Below are 22,487 nucleotides of genomic sequence, written 5' to 3'. Positions count from 1 at the left end.
ATTAACAGATATTATGGTCTGTGCTCCTTGGGCAAATGTCACATTTGAATGTATGGCAGGCGGAGTAGATCACTCGGAATGTTGTCAGAGAAGAGGGTTGCCCGAAGTTTGTATGGACTTCTGTCACGGAAACATTAGTCGTATCGATTATAGACATTTCATTTGTTTAGAATACATGTCTGTATATAGCAACTGCTTACTCGAACATTACGGCATTCTTCCCGGACCTCCAGAAGATTTTGCAGTTGCGAGCATCCACGCTCATTGGGCAATTTTAAAATGGGAAACACCACGGTAAATAACATTATTAATATTTTATATGTATAAATCATTCATCTGTTAGTTGAACTAACAAATATCTCATTTAGAAGATTTTATATAAAGTGATTAATAAAAACTAAAATATTTTTCATGTCAGTTACTATCATAATAAAATAATTTTAAGTAATTCATATTCTTCAAAATCTATCAGTTTTATTCTTTTCAGGTAATTTATTGATTTATTTGGTGATGGGATATAACATCTTGAAGGAGTCTGAACCCATTCAAAGTAATCAACATTTGGAATCTATTGTTCTTATATTAACATTTCTAATGAACTTTCAAACTAATATCAATACTTAAAGCAGATTTTATGCAATATTAATTTCAAAAATATTCGTAAACTGATTTATAATGTATATATTCTGTTTTATTTAGCACATTAGCACACACAATCACTAGTTATGCTCTCTACTGGAAAGAAGTATCTTCTGATTTTGATTATAATGTTATACCTGACGTTAGATCACCGACAGTTTTGGATAAATTGCAACCTGCAACTAGGTATTAATGGCTCGTATATTTTAAACAACACCTTGTTCTAAGTATTAATTAAATATTATTTTTATAGATACGATGTTTACGTCGTTGCCAAAAATAAATACGGCACAAGTCAAAATTCCGTTCATGCCGTTTTCATGACTCGGCCTCTTCCTTCCGAAAAAGATTTTGAAGTAAATAACGAATCTGCTTACAATGTAACTGCATGTTGTATATCTGCAAAACTGAGATCGAGCTGTCTTCCTCTGTGTACATATAATGTAATAATTATAATAATAATAATAAATAAAAGATATATTTATTCATATAACAAAACTAATTATGATATTTAATAGGTTAAAATGTCTGATCTTGAATTTTTGGCTCTTACCTGCGCTAATCAAATGGACGTATTAATACGTTGCGGAGCCGGAGGAAGAAATCACATTCCGTGCTGTCAGCGTCGCGGCGTGAAATGGGATTGCTTGACATTATGCGAAGGTGTCTTAGAATCACCTCCACATATCGTAGCTCCTACCTGTTTGGTCGATATCGGAAAAATAGTGCAGGTAAAGATAAAAAAACACAGTTTTAATTAAATCTTTCAAAAAATATATAAATCTCTCATTTTTTAATAACTAGTGTATGAGAGAAGGAGCAGATATTTTGCCGGGACCTCCAGAAGAACTACATACGACCGTCGTAAATTCAACAGGGATACAAATTCAATGGAGTGCCCCGTCTGAAAATGCTGCAACTATTACAAGTTATGAAGTACGATACACAGAAATTGAAGATAAATATCCTCCAAATCCCTTATACTATAGTGATGTAAGTATGAAATACTATTTTTTTTTTAAATATTAAATAATATACTTTTTAATATAATCTTGTTTTCACAGACACTGAATGTAAGTGGTACAGAAACAGAATTGGAAAATCTTAAACCAAATACTTATTATAGTATCTATGTTATTGCAATTAATGAATTTGGAAATTCACTTCCATCTCTTGTATTAGTTGTTCAAACACCTTCATCAGGAAGTAATAACACTACCATTATCAGTAAGTTTATTTTTCAAATTTATACAATTGTTTTGAATTAATAATAATGATATCATAATCTTTGTAGGTGGCCTGAGTCCCCCTCATTCTTTAGAAGTCACTCATCAGACTACAGACTCGATAACGGTTGCTTGGCGTCCACCACTGCATATTCCTCCCGATGCATTTCTAACATACATCGTCTATTATCAAGCGGCTAATATCAGTGACAATTTGGAAAATTCGACAACCACAGCTGCTACATCTTTTACAAGCATTTTGATTACTAATTTAACACTGAATACACAATATGCAATTGCAGTGAAAGCGAGAGGTGGATCAGAAGAGAGTCATCTGTCTGAAATGATATTTGCATGGACCGATCCCGCCATACCTGCATTTTTAAATCCTCCAGTTATCATATCTCCCGAACCTCTCTTAGAAGGAAATAACGTAACCGTGCTCTGTGTCGCAACTGGTATACCCATTCCTACCGTGTCTATATTTCTTAACGGACAATTACAAGTCGAACAGCAGCAGAGTCACGTGGCATTAGTGACGCCTCATATATACAGAAATGCTTCGAAAGTAGATTGTTATGCAGATAATGGATATGGAGAAGGTGCCCAGAGTTCTTTAAAGCTAAGTGTAAATTGTAAGTCAATTAGTTATAAACAATATTTACATTGGAGCATAATGTCTTGCATCGGAGAATAAAATAATTTAATCATAATTGCAAGAACAAAAACGTTGAAGGCATTAACAGCTGTGATGAGAAATAAGAAATTTTTATAAACAAGGTTTCGTGATCATTCATTTTGTAGCATTCTTGCTAAATGGATTTTTCTTTGCATTGATGACATTATGTTCCATTCAGTTATTTTTTTATAGAAATTTAAATAAACACATTTACATAATTTTTGGCAAATTTTAAGTTAAACCCGAAATAGAAACTATTGCCAGCAGTACGATCAATGCCGAAGAAGGACAATCCGTTAGATTGCAATGTATCGTTTCCAGTAATCCGAAACCTCAAATTACTTGGTATCGAGATTTATCTCAACAAAAGCCTATTAAAAAAGCACCAAATTTTGAAATTCAGTTGTCACCTCATCACGAGGTATGGTATTACAATAATACTCACAATAACGAATTTTGCTACAACGTAAATAATACAATTCCGTTGGCAGGAGATGTACACGTACGTTGCGAGTTTGGCTATACCAAAGGTCACCAAACAAGAGGAAGGACAATATCTTTGTGTTGCTGAAAATCAATTTGGAAATGCTAAATTTCCCATGAAGTTAAAATTATCCAGATATTTTAATCAGAGCATTATGGGTAAATATTTTTAAAACAAAAAAAAAAAAATTCAAATTTTACTAAATTTTTTTTATTTTTTAGAATGTTGTAAAGAAAAAAATGTACAGAGAGAATGTCAAGACGCTTGCGAACGAGGACTTGCCATCGAAGAGATCATGAATCGCCCACATTGTCTCAAAGATTTAGATAAATTAATGAACTGTGCAGCAGGTATTAACAAAAATTCAATTTTTTTACTAAAGTTATAAATAATTTAGTAATAACAAAACTTTCTTAAGATGAAAGAGATCACAGACCGTGTTGTCGCGAGAGAGGAATAGCACATAGTTGTTTGAAGTGGTGTAAAGGTCGTCCGGTTTTTAATATCAACATGTGCGTCTTATCGGCCGCAAAAGATATTGTTTCCTGTTTTGAAGAAGGAAAAGGTAAGCTTATTTAATAGTGAATTAAGTGCAATTCATAATAGAAACAAACATTCTCTTGGGACTTTAAAAAACTCATAACTTTATAAATTTGGCACCAAATATATTTTTTTATTTAAATTTATTTTGTATACTAGTACTTTTTATACATTAACAGGACTTATTATACTGGAAATAAAAAACATTATTTTTGATCTGTAAGACTAAATATCTGCATCCATATTTTCCAGTATAATAAGCCCTGTTAGTATATAAAAAGTACTAGTATACAAAATAAATTTAAATTAAGATAGAAAGGACACAAAGGCATAATAATTAATTACGAATTTTTCCTTTAGCCTGCTCTCATGAAGGATACCAGTTCATTATTGCATTTTTTGAAATACTTCATTTAAATCGTAAAAATGAAGATATCAGTGTATGAAATTTTAAGTTAGAGGAAAATAATGCACTAAAAGAACTTTTCTATTTTTTCTTCATATACAACTTGAGCTGCCACTCACCTATACACAGTTTATATATTGAGCCCAGTATGAGATTAAATTGATTAGCCCAATTGGAGGGCTTAATAGTTTGTTGTAATGATTATATATACCCTGTTTCTCTCTAGCATACCATTGAAAAAGCAATATCTTAATATATGTTGGGGTGGGACAACCAACAAAATTTAAATAAGCATATTGCAGAACATTACAACAGCAGCTTTTATTTACATCAAGAAATCAAAATTTTATTCTTGGAAGATTCCATGTTTTTGTTTTAGAACAGCGTCAAAAAAATGGGAATAGTTTGCAAGAGTAAATAAAATATTTATTATAAAATTTGTTTCCTCTAGTCCAGGGGATAGCAACATGAAGGAATCTTTTGGAGATCAGTAGACAAATTATTATCAGGATAGAAAGACTATGATTGACATCAATTACTTCTTTAAAAACACTCATTGGTATAAATTGGGAATGCAGGAAAGATCCTGGGCTATTTTGCAAGAGAATAAATCTTCAGTGAGTGCAAACCTGTGAGAGTATTTCCAGTTTGGAAGAACAGACAGTTGTTAGAGTGCACAAAATGTACGACAACATGCAAGAAGCCATTACGGACAGCAACAAAGTCCCACATACTGTTCAGATATAGGCTGCTGTTAAATTTGCATTTAACAGTGATTGATTGATGCTTTTTATGGCACTGCACTCCCATGATAATTCCAACAATTTTGTGACATTTCACTATGGTCTGTTACTGTTACTTAGAAATTTCTAAAAGAGGCCCATTGTCTAGCCAGCTCAGACAGCAAATAAACAAGTGTATCAGAGGAGAGTTCAGTATTTTTAGTGAAAGAAACTCATCCATTCAATAACAGAATCCTACTAAATGAGAAATAACTGCTTAAGCTAATAATGAGCACCGTCACAAGAACTTGCCATTAACAGTATTGGTTAGGTTGTAGTGTGAAATAATACTTATTGCTACTTTGCACATCTGATGAATGCAATTTCCATGGCCACTATATGAATCATCCTTTATTTTAATTGGGCTTATTCTTTAAATTCTTTATTCTTTAAATAAATAGTAAAGGACTTACAGTTAAAATTTAAAATGCCTATAAGTGTTGGCCAGATTGAAAATTTGATTAATATCTGTGATTTCTACACGCCATTAAGTACTGAAAAGTACCTAATACTGTTAAGATTTTGAATTTAAGAAAGTGTATATATATAAAGAATACATAAAGATATAATGTTAATTCTCATCATAAGATTAATAAAACTACTGATATGTTGCCTGTTTAATGTGATATTTGATTGGATGAAATATCACCCATATCTTTTTTTTAGAGTTATCAGAATACAATTAAGCTATTTCATCTACTGAAGTGAGAAATCAGGAAAGTTATGCCAACTGAGTACTGGCAAAAGAAATTTTAAGATGTTCTGATATATGATTTCAACAAGATGGAGCACAGTCCATTATACTAATATCACTAAAGCAGCTGCAAATGAGTCGTGCGGGACAGCAGTTTGACCAGCATGATCCCCCTACTTAACCTCACTAAAAGAATTACTAAATACATTAAATAATGAATAAATTCAACATGATTTTTACTCATTTTTCTTTTGAAAGATAAGGTGATCAATTCCATCTAGGAATCGTATAAAATGTATGATTAAGAAAACATTTTCCAGAATTATACCCGTATCTTATACAAGATGTATTACAAAGTAAAATACAGGCTGTCCTAAAGTCCCTGTGCAGTTTTATACTTCCAATAACTGAAGGGTATGTGAAAATGAATAGTGTTCAAATCAAATCTACTACCATTTGAATTTCCAGAACCTTTAGGAGCATTGTTTTCACAAGAAATGTACTGTGGGTTATTGCCATATCTGCCAAAACACAATTTTCACTTGGATAGTGCTTTTCCAAGAATGGGACTGGTATCTCCTCGATACATTCCGTTGCATTAACACAGAAGTATACCATATGAAGGTTTTGGTATCAGCCCTCATTTTGTAAAGTTATATATGATGATATGCCAGAAGTTCAAACATTTTCTTTTTTCACTGGATGACTACAAATATGTGGGAAATTAAGACTTATCATTCGTAACAACATCCATGTTGATTTTGGGCCAAAGAAATTCTTTTCCTACTATTCCATGGAAGTGTCTGGGATATTTTTAACTTAAAAACTGCACTTTGAAGTTTTTGTGCAAAAAATAAATCAAAATGAACTACTTCTAGAGTCTGTTGGTAAACTGCATGCTTTAGCTTGCAGAATTAAAAGCACACTGTTTACTTTTTCTTCAACTATCACTAATAGAATCTGTAAATAAAAAATATATGTCAATGCTTTGTTTATATGTTAAGATGGATTTTATATCGCACTAACCTTATGAAGCTTTGCAAATATTTTTAACATACCCTGTACGTTTTTGGTCCACCTTAGGACCTTCTTTAGGTGGAGTTCTATTTCACGTTATAGCTGCTGACACAGGCGCGCATCGTTAGGAATTTAAAATTTAAAAGGAAATTAGAACAAAATTGCACTGAAAAAGGTTCTCTCTAATAGAACTCCACCTGAAGGTGGACCGAAAATATTTGCAAAGCTTCACAAGGTTAGTTTACAAGTTTATATATATTATATAAATATGTAGCAAGTTATCAATTTAATCAAAAGCTGCCAAATGTTAATTTTTTTATTTACTATATAGTTTTAACATTTGGACATCTTTATTATATAATTCTGTGCAATTTCAATAACTAAAGGCAAAGATTACCAATTTTATGGAAAATTGAAGTTACAAGGAAAGGCAACCAAATAAAAAGTTGGGTAGTTAACTATTAAACCTGTATGTAATTTTAAGCTAGTGGATTTATACACACCAGTGGACATATTCCAGGGCTATTACAGGTTCAAATCACACTGTTTTTTTTTTACTTTGAAGGAAAAGTGGGTTACATTTTTCCATTACCAAATCCTTTATTTTCACTTACAGTATGCTATTGGGAATCTCACAAAAATAAACACTAACCACAAATCAAAGGGATTTGAAAACATTGTTTAGCTGGAAATCGGAGATGTCACGTTTGTGTTAAAACTTAAGTTGACTTGTAAACAGAAATCATATATAGGCTGGCTTCCATTTTCAATGCAAGTTAATAGCTAGAATTGGTGTCTTTGGACAAAATTCAAACCCAGAATAGCTATTAGATAAGTACTTGTAGGCTGGAATGTATTCACTACACCACTCACATTTATCAATATGTTTGTATAGAAAATAGAACTAATTTTAGATTTATTTTTGTCCTCAAAAATGCTTAATTGGGAACTTTTAGCTACTTTAAACCTATACATAATAACAAAAGTCAAGTAATTAGTTTGTTGGCTCTCCTTACTAGTTATAATTTAGACTTATGTTTATTTGGAAAACAGCCGTTCTTCCCGGTCCTCCCTATAATGTGGTGACAAAGCAAATTTCACGTACTTCGCTTCGTATAACCTGGGAGAAACCTTTAAAAAATCCCCAGATGGTCCAGTGGTACAGAGTATTTTGGCGACCAGTGGGAACCAGGAACACTTTTCGTGTAAGTTTTAGTTAAACAATTTCAATAAAGGAAGAGATAACGTAATCAGAAAGTTTCTATTTTACAGAATCAGACAAAAAAAAGTCTATTTACCTTAAAGAACTTGAAACCGGAAACGACTTACGAAGTAGCTTTGAAAGCTGGAAATCGGTACGGATTGAGCACTCATACAAAACCTATAGTTTTCACAATGCGCAGTAAGTAAACTTTTTAAAATTTTATTAAAAAGGAAATTATCTGAGAAGTAAGTATTTAAAACACAATCTTTACACTGAAATTTTCCAAAGAAATCTATGTTGATTTCAATAAAATATTTCATCGTCCCAATTATTTAGAACCTTTGAAACTTGATTTTCAGTTTTTATGAAGGTAAAGCTTTTGCTAGAGATGAATTTAAATTATTAAAAACAGTTCTTAGCATTAGAAAATAACATTCAAAATTTTAAGTTCCCTTGAAAATGGATTTAAAAGTATTTAGGATGATGACAATGACGTGTTCATTTCTGACTTCACTAAAATAGATTTCTAACAACAGTTTTTCCATTAATACAGTTATTTATTATTTACTTACTTTTGTATTCTACTATATTAAAAATACTTTTATTTTAGATTCTAAGTATATCAAAGAAAGACTTGTTGGTAAGTTTTAGTCAGAAATGAAACTTTATTAATAAAAATATTCTAAATAAAGTTTGGCATAATATTCAATATCTCACCTCAGACGGAAATGGATCTACAGTGAAAATTGCAATCGGAGCAATCGTCGGTGTTTTGTTGCTGGTGCTGTCCGGAGCGGTCGCAGTCTATTTATATATAAAATTTAACGGAAAACCGAGAACGCCGGCGACAGTATCGTTTGAAAATCCAACATATATGAAAGAAACGATACCAAATGTAATTCATTTTAAATTAATTTATGGTTTTTATCGTTACTTTTTGCTAAATCAAATGTGATTTTTATTTTAGAATTCGCAACCTTCGACGGAACGAAATGGAATTTCGACAGGCAACGTGGGATAGTGCTAATTTCTCCTCAAAGTGTTTCATTTATATCTAAAAGAAACAAATTTATTGTTAATAGGTGATGTATACAGATAGAAAAAAAGATATACATAAAGAATAAAATACCTGCTGAGTAGGTTTTAGGATATCCATTGATTGGATTTTTTATCCATGCAAATATCAAGCATTTAAAACAAAAACTCTAATTCATCCTGAATATTCATATGCAATACTGTGTTAAAATCGTTAACTGTAAAGAGTTCATCCATTAAATTTTTTTATTACTTAATTTGGCATGAATCATCGTTTCTTTTTTAACACACAATGTCTCACTTTGTAAAACTGTTTGTAGAAGACTCGTCAGTTCTGCTCAAATAGTGTTTATGTATCTGTGAAATACGTGCGCTGACGATCTTATACTGTAGATAGATATATTTTGTTGCATTATCTACTAATAGGATGCTTCAAAAACGAATTGATTCCGAGTTATAGAGCCATTGTTGGTTATTAGTTTTCTAGATGGGTGCTGGATAGCAAACCTTTTGATGTATTTCTATTAAATAATCTTGTGAAATTAAATGGGAATAGATCTCAAAGAAAACATGTTCCCTATATATACTAATGTGCATAGAATTACTTGGCTTTTTAACATTTAAAATATGTTCATTTTGTGATGTATACTAGTCAAAAATTTTTAATTTCTTCTAAATTGAAGCATGCATAGAAATGATTTTTTTTTAAATTTTTAAAATGTAAATATTTACTGAATAAAAATTATTTCTTATTACTAATAAATCTAGATGAATTACAAATTAATATATTTTTGCATACACTAAAATCTGCAGTTTATATCTACATCAATATCAAATGAAGCCAACACTATTAAAAGCTTTGTTAACCTTTGTTGCATTTAAAACGTGCCAAACGAAGCACTTCTTATTCAATTTGCATATATACAAATGGTATAATTGTTTTAAAATTTTTCAAATCAATCGATAAATTTGTTCTTTTAATTTTTAAAACTCGGTCAACAAAACTGACCCATAGACAATTATAAATATACCAAATTTTAGTTAAACTCTCTGTGACAGTTTTCACAAATATTTTACACTAAATCAAATTTAAATCTCTCGAAATATACATACATAAATCAATAAAGCAAGCAATTTTAAAAAAGCCGTTCAATAACGATATTTACAAAAATCCTTTTTCTGTTTATATAAACAAATTACTGGAATTTTTTCTGTATCTTTTCAATTTCGCAGTCCGTGCTCGTGAATTCGATGGCACACACCCGAGGAAACCAACCTCGAAGTTTTGCCGACGACTCTGGAATATAAACAAAATATTATAAAAAATTCGACATTTTCGCAAAAAGAAAATATTGAATTTGATTACCTGTAAGTGGTATCTTCTCTCCATACAGCCAATGCCTGAAATGTAATGTTTTCTTTAATAACAAGGTCAGTTAATCTAGTCTCAATGTAGACAAAAGATTTTTTTTTTATTATTTAATCAATTAGAGAATGAATTTAACTAAACAAAATCATACTTTCTCCATCTTGTAACCGAAACTTGATCTCCTATTTCCAAAGGTATTCGTGGCTCGTCGCTATACGGAATCGAACAGCACGTTCTTATTCCCTTACTTATGGGAAACCATGTACCTTTATATGGCTGTACGACCGTATACTGCCTCGTGCGAGCTCTTTTATCCTCTTTTTGATACAACTGTTCCACCTAAACATTTATTTTTAAAATAAAGAAAATGTATATCATTCCTGAAAATAATTAGATACAAAGCTTAATAACAAAGTACAAAAAATTTTAATTATGTTAAAATATACTTGATAAAACATCTTTAGTTAACCGATCACCCACTGTTTATTAACATAATCCATTCAAAGATAATGTTCCTACCCGAATTGTTTGTTAACCAATTATCAATTTACCATAGATTTTTATGGGAATTTGATTAATTTGTTCTGCAGACCTCAAAAATAAATAAAAATTTATGTAATTTCTTACTACATTTATTTACATGTAATAACAAACTAAAAGCAATTGTTCCATTTTTTTCATGGAGGGCACATCTTTGTATTTCAGAAGTGATTTTCATTAAACCTTTATCTGCTTGAGTCTTTTTGATAATACCTTAGCTAAGATTGTATCTATTGTAGACCTGTTGAAGCCATACTGTGTAGGAACATCAGGCATCTTCTGCCCACTATCTACTTTGGCTATTATCTCTTGCTTAGTTTATGTAGTGAACACAGTTCTTGATACTCCACTCCTTTTAAGCTCCATAATAATATCAGTTTTTTAAAATAAAAAGTTCATAAAACCACTTACAAAAATTCAGGAGAACAGACATCAACTAATGCAAAAAAACGTTATGTTTAAGTCGCGTTCCATAAAGCACTATAGATGCCATTAAAATATAGTTTTACAAATCTTAAACGCAGCATTGCTTCTTGTGTTTGTTATGTGAACGTCCTCATTATCCAAACATGTTTGTTGTGAGAACATAAAAATGTTTCGCAAAAGTGTTTGTTGTTTAATTTGTTCGCAGTCCAAACTGTTCGTTAATCAATCACCCACTGTACAATCGTTCGTACATTCGTGTATACATAATAAAATCTAGATGATATTCAGTTTGCATATAGAATTATTAATAAACAAAATTTGATTAATGTCTAAACAAAAAATCTAAATTTGTATAAATATATCCTCAAAATATAAATTGTATTGCCTCTTACTTTTCATCTGTTCTGGTAACTAGTCATAAGTAAAAGATGTCAATTGAAAATATTTTTATATATATCAATTTCTCACTGCAGTATATTCATCACACTAATTCATCACAGTATAAAAAATATTAATTATTTTCATGAATTCATTAAGTGATAATATAAGATCTACTGTTTTAAAACTGTTATAAGAGGTTGGTTACGAGTTAATTGAAAAAAATATAACCAAAGCTCATTCAAGAAAAAGTGAATATTGACACAATGGATACGTAGCTAACGAATCGTTTATAAGCAATTTGCTAGTTGAAATATTTCAATTCATCAAAAGAAATTCAAAAATTGAAAGGAAAAACACAAAACTGTCATTTGATTAGAATTGATATAGTCAGAAATAAATTTTGAATTGTTTCCAGTACTTGTTTTATCTTTTTTCTGTCCATAAGTAATAATATCCCTTGTATATTTATCATAAAATACATTATAAATTATTAGAAGGAAAAACTTTTGAATATTTTCCAATCATGCAATAATTAAAAAAAGTCAAGATACAGTGAATGTTAAAAAATTTCATTGGCAAAGAAGATTTGTGAGAATGTTCTGTAAATTTTAAATACTTCTATTTTGATGTTTGCCTTGCTTAAGAATAAGTTAGCTTAGGTAATTAATGTAAAAATTACAAAAATGCTTTATGTATTAATAATGAGTACATTATTAACATACAAACATTAAATTTAACACTTCAATTACTACAGTTAATCTATATTAAATTATTTTGCACGTGTGTATACATACAGACAAGAAATTGAATCTCGGTAACAATCACATAACATAAATGTATTTGTTCTCAATTGAATATTGTTATATAAATACAAATAATAAGTAATAAAATTATTAATTCTTTTTACTTCTACATCCTTACTGTTTTACTTTTTTGTTTCTAAATTGTCTGCTTGGACCTTGTTTATTAATAGAACTTATTACACTGGTGTAGTTTATGATTAGCAAAGAGAGAAAATCTTAGTCAACAGTTAAAACAAAATAACTTTACTTTTTACCTCTACATTCTTTTTGTTTGTTTCAGACGTGAAGGTCCCTCTTGAATTGTTACAGAATGTAAACCTGGTAAAGCTGGACCTTCAGGTCCACTTCTGACTAAGATTTCCTCTCTTTGCTAATCAGAAACTACACCAGTATAACAAGGTCCAAGCAGACAATATAGAAACAAAAACTAATAAAATTAACTTGCATTATGTTATTATGCACTGAAAATTAAATATGCACTATGCATATTTCATTTTCAATGGCTCCACTTATAATATTCAACTTCTCGTGTCCTTTTATGATTACAAATCAATAAACTATTTTTGTGTTCAATTCTTTATGAATCTGATAAAAACATTCAAAAGCATTATGTCTTACACATAGATTTCTATTTTTATTTAAGAATGCAAGCATTTTGGAGGTTTCCATTACAAAAATGTTTGTGTAAAATGGTTTATTGAATATTTTACATAATATTTTTTAAATCTAAAACCCAAAAAAATAAAATTTTCAAAGTTTGTTATTAAAACATTGTTCTATTGTTTGATGCTTCTGAAAATATTTAAGCTGCTTTATATAAAAAAAGATTTCTACACAAATTGTGGCTTCTGCATATTACTCTCATGGAAAATGTAATTTTTACTGTAAGAAAAATTGTATTGTTTACAGGAATTGCATTTACTCTCAAATTTCCTAAGAATTCTGACTCGGAAAAATTTCACTTATGAGTCAACTCTGACTTACATTTCTCAATGCTGTACAGCATTTCCTGATTTATAAATAATCACTATAACAGATTGTACAAGACCAATCTTTCACTATCATGAGTAACATAGCAACAGCTGAACACACACGGGTCACTATATTATGGAAGAAAAATTAGAAATTGTGATGATTTTTAGACCTTTTTCTTTAATTTTTTGGATGACACTTTGGTCTACTTAGTTTTTGGGCTTTTTCTGACATAGTTTCATTATTTGAATTTAATGAAATTACTGATAGATAAAAGCTTATTAACAATAAGCAAACATACTACTATACATTAGTCGTTTAAGTTTTTATTTTATTGAGTAATTAAAAGTGCCACGTATTTTACACATAACAAGCAAAACCTAAAACAGATGATTTCTAGGAATGGAGTAATTTTGCGACAATACAACAAAATAACTAGCAGATATGAAAAATAATGTAAGACATTTTATAATTAGTACTTGTAAATTATAAAATCTTGTAGAAATGTAAATAAATTAAAAGCTTAAATGAATTTGAAGCCATGATTAATAAATGTATCGCAGCAACCACATCATGCGTGTGTTATAGTTTTACTACTGAACAGTGCTTCATTTGAGAGCATTTAGTGCAGCATCAGATAAAATGCTCTCAACAAAGCTGCTTGCAAGAGAATAATCTAAAAACATTGATGACAATAACCTTAAATGACCCATCAGTTTGCCAAATACGAAGCTATTGGAAGCATTGAAATGTAATGAAAGACAGAAGAAATAATTATTTTATCCTATAACATTCTCATCTATTATACTTTAAAGATTTTACTATTGTAAATAAGGAATCTGAACCAAATTGAATCATAGATATATATTTAAAATCAATGACAAATACCAAACAGTCAGATCCCTTTATCTGATTACTAAGGTTAAATAATTACTAAGAAATTTGGCAGCAGTTAGGCTGCCATCTCTTGTTAAATTTAATAATTATGAATAAATAAATTAATTAAAATTTAATTTTAGAATATTCTAGAAGAAACGATTGGCCCTGAATGGGACTTAAACTCATAATTGCCACTAACTGCCGCTCTGTCTGATTTTTGCTTCTAAACTAATTAACTAACTAATTTAGATACAAGCATATTGGTCCCTCATCAACTAATTAAATTAGTTAATTAATTAATTAATTAGTTTGGAAGTGAAGATCAAACAAAGATCCAAATAGTGTAACTTACAATGCATTGCACAGTAAGCAGGAGTTGAGTTAAAATTCCACTCTGAGCCAATATTATCTTAAGAATATTCTAAAACTAAAATTTTATAATTGTTAAATTTAACAAGAGATGGTGGCTTAACGGCCTACCTCTTGCCATATTTCTTAGTAGCCCAATAAAGGAATCCGGCTTTTTATATATTTGAAGTAATTATTGAGTTATTGTACTTACTATTTAGAAATCAATGACTATCAAGAAATAAATTTTTTAAATTTGACTCATAATTCTTTCCACTTAACTCACAATGCATCAGAATATTTTAGGTCTAGTGTAAGCCCTATGCTTATATTTAATATCTGATCTAAAAGTACTAGAATCAACTAAAATTTAACAAAATAGTCTTTATTAAATGAAGTGTTAAAAATTAATATAATTGGGATGCAATTTGAAAAATTGTAAACCTATAAATTCCCATTGTCATCTACTGTCTGTCCTTTCTCAATCTCAAGTTGTATAGATGAAAATCAAGACCAGATATGGAAAGCTTAGAGGCAAGAGGCCCAATAAACTATATACAAACTTCTGATTTGCACCGGAAGTCATGTTATTTCAATTAAAAAATTTTTCCCTGAAAGATGTTAGATAGATGACCAGCACGACTCTATTGCTAACAGGAAAAACATGATGTACAGGAGCAAGACACTACTAATTTGAGATGGAGAACATATATTTTAAATTAAATAAATTAAAAATTGCAGCCTGGCATTGTGACGATGTCACAATAAAATAATTGCTCGTGTTTATTTTAAAATAAAATGTATTAATACTTACAGTCAATGTGTATTCAAAACAATCATCTCTTATGGGCCAATTAATTCCATCTCCCAAAGGATTCCAGAAAACTTGAAGTAAATTTTTCCAACAACCAAGATCATATGGATAAATAAAAACATCACCTTCTTCTCTTGGGCGACTTAATGCCTGAAAAAATTATATTTTGTTATACAAATTTTCAAAATCATATCATATATTTATAATTTTTATATTATTTAGATGTATCCAAGGCCATGGAGTCGGAGTCGACTCCGATTCCACGGCCTTGGATATATCTGTAAAAGTAATTTTATTGTTAGAGAAGTTGGAGTCAGTAAAAATGGGCTGACTCCAACTTGACTCCTGTTTTTATTATGTATTTTATATCAGTTCAGGTTGAAACTCCCAATAACCTCCCATCTTACATTATAGAAGCTTCCCATAATGCAAAATCTTATTTTATGATGATTCCTTTACTTCATAATCTTTTTTTGCATATCACTAATTACTGTTGATCCTGTTTTCAGAAATCCATATTCAAATACATTGTGTTCTAAATTTTTATTGTCAAAAGACCCATATAAAATAGCTAAGGAGACTCACGTTAAATTAGTAGCGAGGTTGCGGCCGGAGTTTTCAACTCTAAAACATGAATGTTGAACGTCGAGTGTCACTTACAAGATAGCGGCACTCGACATTCACGTTTTAGAGGTGAAAACTTCGACCACAACCACGCTTGTTTTCTAATACTTCACTATAACCACAAAAGGAAAATACTTTGTATGTCAATGTGTGGTTGAAGATAAAAATAACAAATTTTTGTAAGTGTAAGAACCTGAAAATGGAGCACAGCTCTGAAAGTATTTGGTTGTTGGTCAGAATAAAGCAGTTTTTGGTTTTTTTTATGATGAAAGTGGTATAATGAAAACATCTATTAAAAAGGATAAGTACTTTCAGTGGTTTTGATAGGAATGCATGATGATTCATTTGGTAATGATGAAATACCATTCTGGGTTAATGTAATCAAAATATATTCTGAATTATTAATTAGAGGCAGGATTCAGTTGGACCCATTTGTGGGTGCCGGGAGGCGGCCGATTTCTCGTTCCTCCTTTTTGTCGGCTAACAGGTCCGTGAGACCTGCCCACGTCAAGATGGCGGTTCGGAGGAGTTACGCGTTACGCGAGTGGATGCGAGTGGAGGAAGTGAATGGGTTCGACGGTAGAGCGGCGGATGATGACAGTCGAATAAAGGACATTACAACGGATAAAACAATAACAAAGATTTATTAAAGCTAACTTGACGATTACAGATACGGCGAGCGTCGGTCGCCTGAGTTCGTATTCGCGGAGGGAGAGTTTACAAAACTTCGGGTCATACCTCGTGATCCGGGTCGCTCTTCACAGTCGATACGATTTCGTGGATTTCCGGCGGTTCCCCTCGACTTTTTGGCCGCACGCGCACAGGCTAAGAGATAAACGTAACCGACCCCCTTCTTCTCCGTCGTCGCCCTTTTATTCCCTTGGTCACGAGTTCCAGGTTCGCCAACCCACGTTTTTCGACTCTTGTTCCTCCTGATTCATTTTTCTCTATCTTTTGACTCATATCCCTTTTCCTTCTACTCGCGCGGAAAGGGATGTATCATTACCGGCCAAATTCCGGTGGGTCCGAATTCTCACACCACCTTGGGCTTTCTAAAATCGAAGCTGTCCCTGAAGGGCAGGTTCGATTTTTTTTTTCCTTTCGGGGAGGATGGCTATTTTAAGCGCGCTGTCTCTCCCTGATTGGTGACTTACAGGCGACGTTAATTAGTTGCGACACTGATTTATATGGCGAATTTTTTTCGCGATTTACCTGGCGACATTAATAATCTATTGATTTCGCGACAATCACAGATTAATCGGGCGCGCGTTACAATAAGTTGTTATGTTAAACCAACCACGGTGGGTTTGGTAAACAACAACGGTGTTCCCGGAAGTAGGGTTGTTTCCTCTCTGGCACGTGGTGCAGACGTAGTTTCCTTTCGTCACTTGGGCACGAGAGTAAAGTTCAAGGTCTTGAGTGATCGTTATGTCCTCTGGTTGATGGGAGTTTGTTGACTTGTGCTACCTGGTTGGCGTGTTCGCTTGTTGTGACGATCGAATTTAAACAGGACCTTGAGGGCTGGAGGATTCCGGTGAGTGGTGTCTTGATGTGGTCGGTTGTAGTGTGGCGGTGTCGTCGTGCGTGGAATTTGGTGCAGTGATTAATTTTGGTGGAGGGTCGTCAAAGTCTTAGTCCGTTGCGGCGAGGGTGTCGTCCTATAGGTACTCACAAAAGTTAATTACAAACAGTCATTTGAAATGAGAGGTCTATTTAAGTTCGGATCGAGGTACATATTACAAAGATTAATAAATGGGGTTACTCTCCCTCAGGTCGCTAGGATAATAAAATTTTAACTTAAATCTAAATGAGCTAAGCTAATACGGTCTTATAATTCGAAACGTTAAAATTCGATTAACTTCGTTAAAATGGCTAACTAAAATTCGAATATATGGAATATTTAATATAATAGATGATATATATGGTTATATGATTATATTATAGTCAAAACCTTCGAACGAGAAAAGTTAAACAAAAAGGCCTTAAAATGGCAGCGTTAATACGTTCGAACAACGGCACGTGGAGGTTAGTTGTGTTATATCGCTCCGGGGAGTTTCCTGTAACGGTGTGTTACTTCCCGGAAGCGGGTTAGCTTCGCGTTCTTAGTCTAATTCTCGTCAGGGGATGACGGTCGACTTGTCGCGAGGGAAACGAACCGCGGGATGCGACTACGATTTTGGTTTGGCCGCGTCATTACCCGTGGCTGTTCGGGGACAGGGCCGCGGCTACGTAGCGCGTATGGAGGCGTACTTTCTTGTTCCTCGGTTTCCGATTGTTCGCGTTCTGAGTCCCCGTGCTCGGTGTCCTCCTCACTTTCCCTTTCCACTATTTCTCCCGTAGGGGATTGAGTGGGGATAGAGGTTAAGATACATTCGTCCCACGGGTCGAGATACGCGGCTTGATCAAGCTCGGCGGTTGCGATCAAGGTTGTGAGCTGATCATTATTTTGGGTTTGCCGCAGGTGGACTTTCTCGCGGGCGGTTGTTGGTTCCGTTTCATCGCTGGGATTAAATTGCTCTTCTGTTAGTGAAGGGAGCACGGTCGTTAATGCGTCTTCGACAGGTGATGCCTCCGATTGATCGACGGTCATGTTAGCGTCATTCCGCGGTATTTTCGGTCGCTTAATCTTCCTATGGGCCGTCTTTCTTCGGCGTTTCTTTTTCCGATGTGTCGTAGCGTCCCTGGGGAAAGGCGCTCGGAGCGTTCGTATTTGACCTGGTTCGGGAGGACGTCTCTCTTGACTCTTGGATCCCTTTATCTTCCGTTTTACGGGTTTGGAAGGTGAACAAAAGTGAACGACCTTTCCATCCGGTAGAATCACCTGGCTATTATGGAAATCGAGATTCAATCGCAACGTTTCGAGAATGTCTCGCCCTATTATGCCGTCACACGGAGAGGTGATCTCTGCTCGAACGATTCTGCAAAACTGAGGGAACTTGTGTCCCCTTAATTTAAAGATGGGAACCGCCGTGCCTACGGTCGGAACGGAATTTCCCTGTGAACCTGCCATCTTCCTTTTGATACCAAATTTAACGGGCGCTTTACCCTTCAAGTTGTTTGCTAGATTAGTTGATATAAGCGTGCCTTCCGCTTCGAGATCAACGCGCATCTTCACAGGAATATTATTAATGTAAACTAAAATGATAGGTTTAGGTCTGGAAGAGGTTCTCGTTAATCCGATCCTGCCTTTCCACCTCGTCTCAGGGTCATCGGACAAATCTGTTTGGGGTGGAGAAAGGTTCCTACTCGATTCGGTATAGTGTCGCTGTTGCCTAGATACAGGATAAGGGGAGTGAATTATATCGAGGTCGCTGACCTTGGATGCTTCGAATGATACCTGTCCATCCGTTCCGATTTTCCCCCATAGGCTGCGAGCCATTTCGATCGACCTCGCCCCAGCGCCTCCTGGGGGGTTCACCTCGCCGACGCGCAGGAGAAGCGTTACTATTAGTATCTCTGCGATCGCGGGGGTGCCGGTTCCTATAGTTTTGAATCATTCTGTGGGGCATCACGACCGATTAATTCGTCTCCCTGGAGGGTGACAGGTTCGGGTTAGTCTTTCCACTCTGGCTGTGCAGTTCCTGCATAGCCGACGTTAGTTGGGCTATCTCGTCCTGTGAGGGGGAGTCTGTCACCCGCTCGCTATCTCTGACTGTTTGCACTATTCCCCGCGGATGAGAGGTGAGCTGTTCGATCGTCTCCTCACTGATCGCTGCGTTGAGCGCCTCATCAAAAGTTTCAGCCTGGCGACTCATTACTCTCTGGCGGATCCTTATATCTATTCCGTTAAGAAATTGCGCCTTTAACCGTTCGTCTAACTCCTTTCTTTGAATGCGCTGAATAATAGCGGCTTCTGCGGCGTCGGCTCCGGGCTCCGGCGTGATCTCGATTTCCATCGCGAGCGCTTGAAGTCGGGCGGCGTACGTTTGTACGTCCTCGTCCCGTTTTTGGACGCAGGTATAAAATTTACTAAGCCTAAACGAATAAGGTTCCCTTTCGAACCGCGCGATCATTAAGCGCTTGAACTCGTCAAATTCGTCGACCTCTTTAATTCTTCTATCCTTCCGTACGAATTCCCGAGCTATCCCGGTGAGTTTGAGCTTGGCTACGGCCAGCATTTGGGCCTTTGACCATGCCGCGACTTTCGTTACGTCCGCTAACGAGTCAAAAAAATCCGTAACTCGGAGACCTCCCGTTTCTCCGGAAAATACGGGCAGGAGTGGAATGATTCCGCCCAACCCTCCTAGGGTGAGGGGGTTTGGATTCGGATTCGCTTGAGCTGGCCCTACCGCGGGTTGTGGATTGCCCTCCATTTTTTTGCGATAGGTTTAATTAGCTTAGGAAGACAGACTAGGAACAGTATCGGAAGTAGTTCTATGACTTAGGTCCCTACTTCGACTGGAATGGTCCCTTTTATTCGAATATGATCCTTTCCGCTCTATCGATATTTCGAAGGAGTCGAACCCCACTCCTGAAAAACCAATTTGTGGGTGCCGGGAGGCGGCCGATTTCTCGTTCCTCCTTTTTGTCGGCTAACAGGTCCGTGAGACCTGCCCACGTCAAGATGGCGGTTCGGAGGAGTTACGCGTTACGCGAGTGGATGCGAGTGGAGGAAGTGAATGGGTTCGACGGTAGAGCGGCGGATGATGACATTCGAATAAAGGACATTACAACGGATAAAACAATAACAAAGATTTATTAAAGCTAACTTGACGATTACAGATACGGCGAGCGTCGGTCGCCTGAGTTCGTATTCGCGGAGGGAGAGTTTACAAAACTTCGGGTCATACCTCGTGATCCGGGTCGCTCTTCACAGTCGATACGATTTCGTGGATTTCCGGCGGTTCCCCTCGACTTTTTGGCCGCACGCGCACAGGCTAAGAGATAAACGTAACCGACCCCCTTCTTCTCCGTCGTCGCCCTTTTATTCCCTCGGTCACGAGTTCCAGGTTCGCCAACCCGCGTTTTTCGACTCTTGTTCCTCCTGATTCATTTTTTCTATCTTTTGACTCATATCCCTTTTCCTTCTACTCGCGCGGAAAGGGATGTATCATTACCGGCCAAATTCCGGTGGGTCCGAATTCTCACACATTGTTAAGGAATTGGTCAACCAATTCTTTAACAATGGGTCCAACTGAACAATGGGTCAATGGGTCCATACGTTTAAATCTGGAATTGGTCACCAATTCCACATATTTAAACGTATCAGCACAAATTTTTATAAAAGTTAAGGTACAGTAACAATAACAGTAAAAGACATTTATTGTACTGTACATTTATGTTTATTGTTTATTACAATGAAAATATTTATACAGAAATTGATATTTTAAGTTATGCAATAGTTTACTATTCTTCATTCACAAGCTTTAAGATTTTAATTTTATCTATATATACACTTGTACTGTACATGTATATATGATTATTGCTTCAAATGTAAATGTATATAAATATGCAAATATACACATTCATATAAATTATATCCTTAAGATGGCATTATAAACATTATTAAATTTCACATTTACTTTGGTTTTATTATAAGTAATGCAACATTATCACATTTCAAAGTAATATTGTTATATAACTTTAGCAAACTATACATTGAATTACTTATTATTATTAAGTAATTCAATGTATAGTTTTACAATTGTTTAACAATTGTTATTATTATAATAGGTTTAATCCCATAAAAATGAATATAATTACCAGATATTATTACATATACAGTAGAGCGTCGAAAATTGGAACCAATTGGGGACTGGGGTCGTTCCAAGTAGTAATTTTTTCCAATTTCCGATTATGTATGAAAAAATATATTAACCTGTCCGATGTTCAAATTTTTCTTTGTTGCGTATCGCTTCCTGTTGAATTTTTCTCCGTTGCGTGTCGCTTCGTGTTGAATTTTCGTCGATTTTAAGCCTAACGAAAATTTTTATAATAATAATCGAGGCTATCGTATCGTTAAAAATTATTTCTTTATTTTGTACAAACAAAATAAATATATTGAAGAATATAAAAAACATGAAAATTATACTTTAAAAGTAAATTTAGTATCAAAAACGTTCGATTCAGCACGACACAGTCCGACTGAAAATCGTTCCAGTTTCCGGCCATTTCAATTACAGACGTTCCAATTTTCGACGCTCTACTGTATTCTCAATGCAATGTATCTTTATGCTTAAATGGAGTAAAATATAAAATAGTCTAAAGTAATTAAAAATAGGATACCATTATGTTATGGGTCCACACATTGTAATGCTTATGGACAACATAGCTTATTTGAATACAGTAGAGCATCGATTATCCGACCCCCGATTAACCGACCACGTTCTAGTCGGCAAATTCAAATGTCCGCTAGTGATGTGGCGCTACAATATTTGGTTATGTCTTGGCTACTTTAATATTATTTTTGTTAAATTTTTGCATGTTTTAGCTGGCAGCACTGGCTCGACCATGAAAGGGAAGCTAGTATTTAAACCAGGCCTAATACACTATACTAATAATGTATTTTTTCATACTTTTCGGTTATCCAACTTTTCAGTTATCCGACCAACCCCAGTCCCCAATTGAGTCGGATAACCGATGCTCTACTGTATTTGCAAATGACATTTAAAGAGTACATGATGCT

At 34.0% G+C, this 22,487-nt stretch overlaps 2 protein-coding genes across 2 annotated transcripts in view; one reads left to right on the top strand and one right to left on the bottom strand.

Annotated features, from left to right (window-relative positions):
• Positions 1–9,469, top strand: part of LOC136984946 (Ig-like and fibronectin type-III domain-containing protein 1) — a 22,012-nt gene extending 12,543 nt beyond the window's left edge. Inside the window, exons 12-27 of the mRNA XM_067282091.1 lie at positions 1–294; positions 700–825; positions 893–1,082; positions 1,158–1,370; positions 1,444–1,632; positions 1,704–1,866; positions 1,934–2,500; positions 2,781–2,965; positions 3,036–3,186; positions 3,250–3,378; positions 3,447–3,593; positions 7,521–7,672; positions 7,740–7,869; positions 8,282–8,311; positions 8,394–8,566; positions 8,639–9,469. Of these exons, the coding sequence (XP_067138192.1) occupies positions 1–294; positions 700–825; positions 893–1,082; positions 1,158–1,370; positions 1,444–1,632; positions 1,704–1,866; positions 1,934–2,500; positions 2,781–2,965; positions 3,036–3,186; positions 3,250–3,378; positions 3,447–3,593; positions 7,521–7,672; positions 7,740–7,869; positions 8,282–8,311; positions 8,394–8,566; positions 8,639–8,692 (2,893 nt within the window). The 3' untranslated portion in view covers positions 8,693–9,469. The remainder of the gene's footprint in view (positions 295–699; positions 826–892; positions 1,083–1,157; positions 1,371–1,443; positions 1,633–1,703; positions 1,867–1,933; positions 2,501–2,780; positions 2,966–3,035; positions 3,187–3,249; positions 3,379–3,446; positions 3,594–7,520; positions 7,673–7,739; positions 7,870–8,281; positions 8,312–8,393; positions 8,567–8,638) is intronic.
• Positions 8,560–22,487, bottom strand: part of LOC136984947 (palmitoyltransferase ZDHHC6) — a 26,231-nt gene continuing 12,303 nt past the window's right edge. The window contains exons 7-11 of the mRNA XM_067282092.1: positions 15,239–15,388; positions 10,227–10,414; positions 10,073–10,107; positions 9,907–10,003; positions 8,560–8,725 (exon numbers count right to left, since the gene is read on the bottom strand). Of these exons, the coding sequence (XP_067138193.1) occupies positions 8,716–8,725; positions 9,907–10,003; positions 10,073–10,107; positions 10,227–10,414; positions 15,239–15,388 (480 nt within the window). The 3' untranslated portion in view covers positions 8,560–8,715. The remainder of the gene's footprint in view (positions 8,726–9,906; positions 10,004–10,072; positions 10,108–10,226; positions 10,415–15,238; positions 15,389–22,487) is intronic.

This window comes from Centruroides vittatus, unplaced genomic scaffold (assembly GCF_030686945.1).
Source record: "Centruroides vittatus isolate TY-2023 unplaced genomic scaffold, ASM3068694v2 contig_941, whole genome shotgun sequence".
Lineage (NCBI taxonomy): Eukaryota > Metazoa > Arthropoda > Arachnida > Scorpiones > Buthidae > Centruroides > Centruroides vittatus.
Note: the sequence above shows the minus strand (reverse complement) of the source record. Positions and strands in the feature narration are given on the sequence as shown.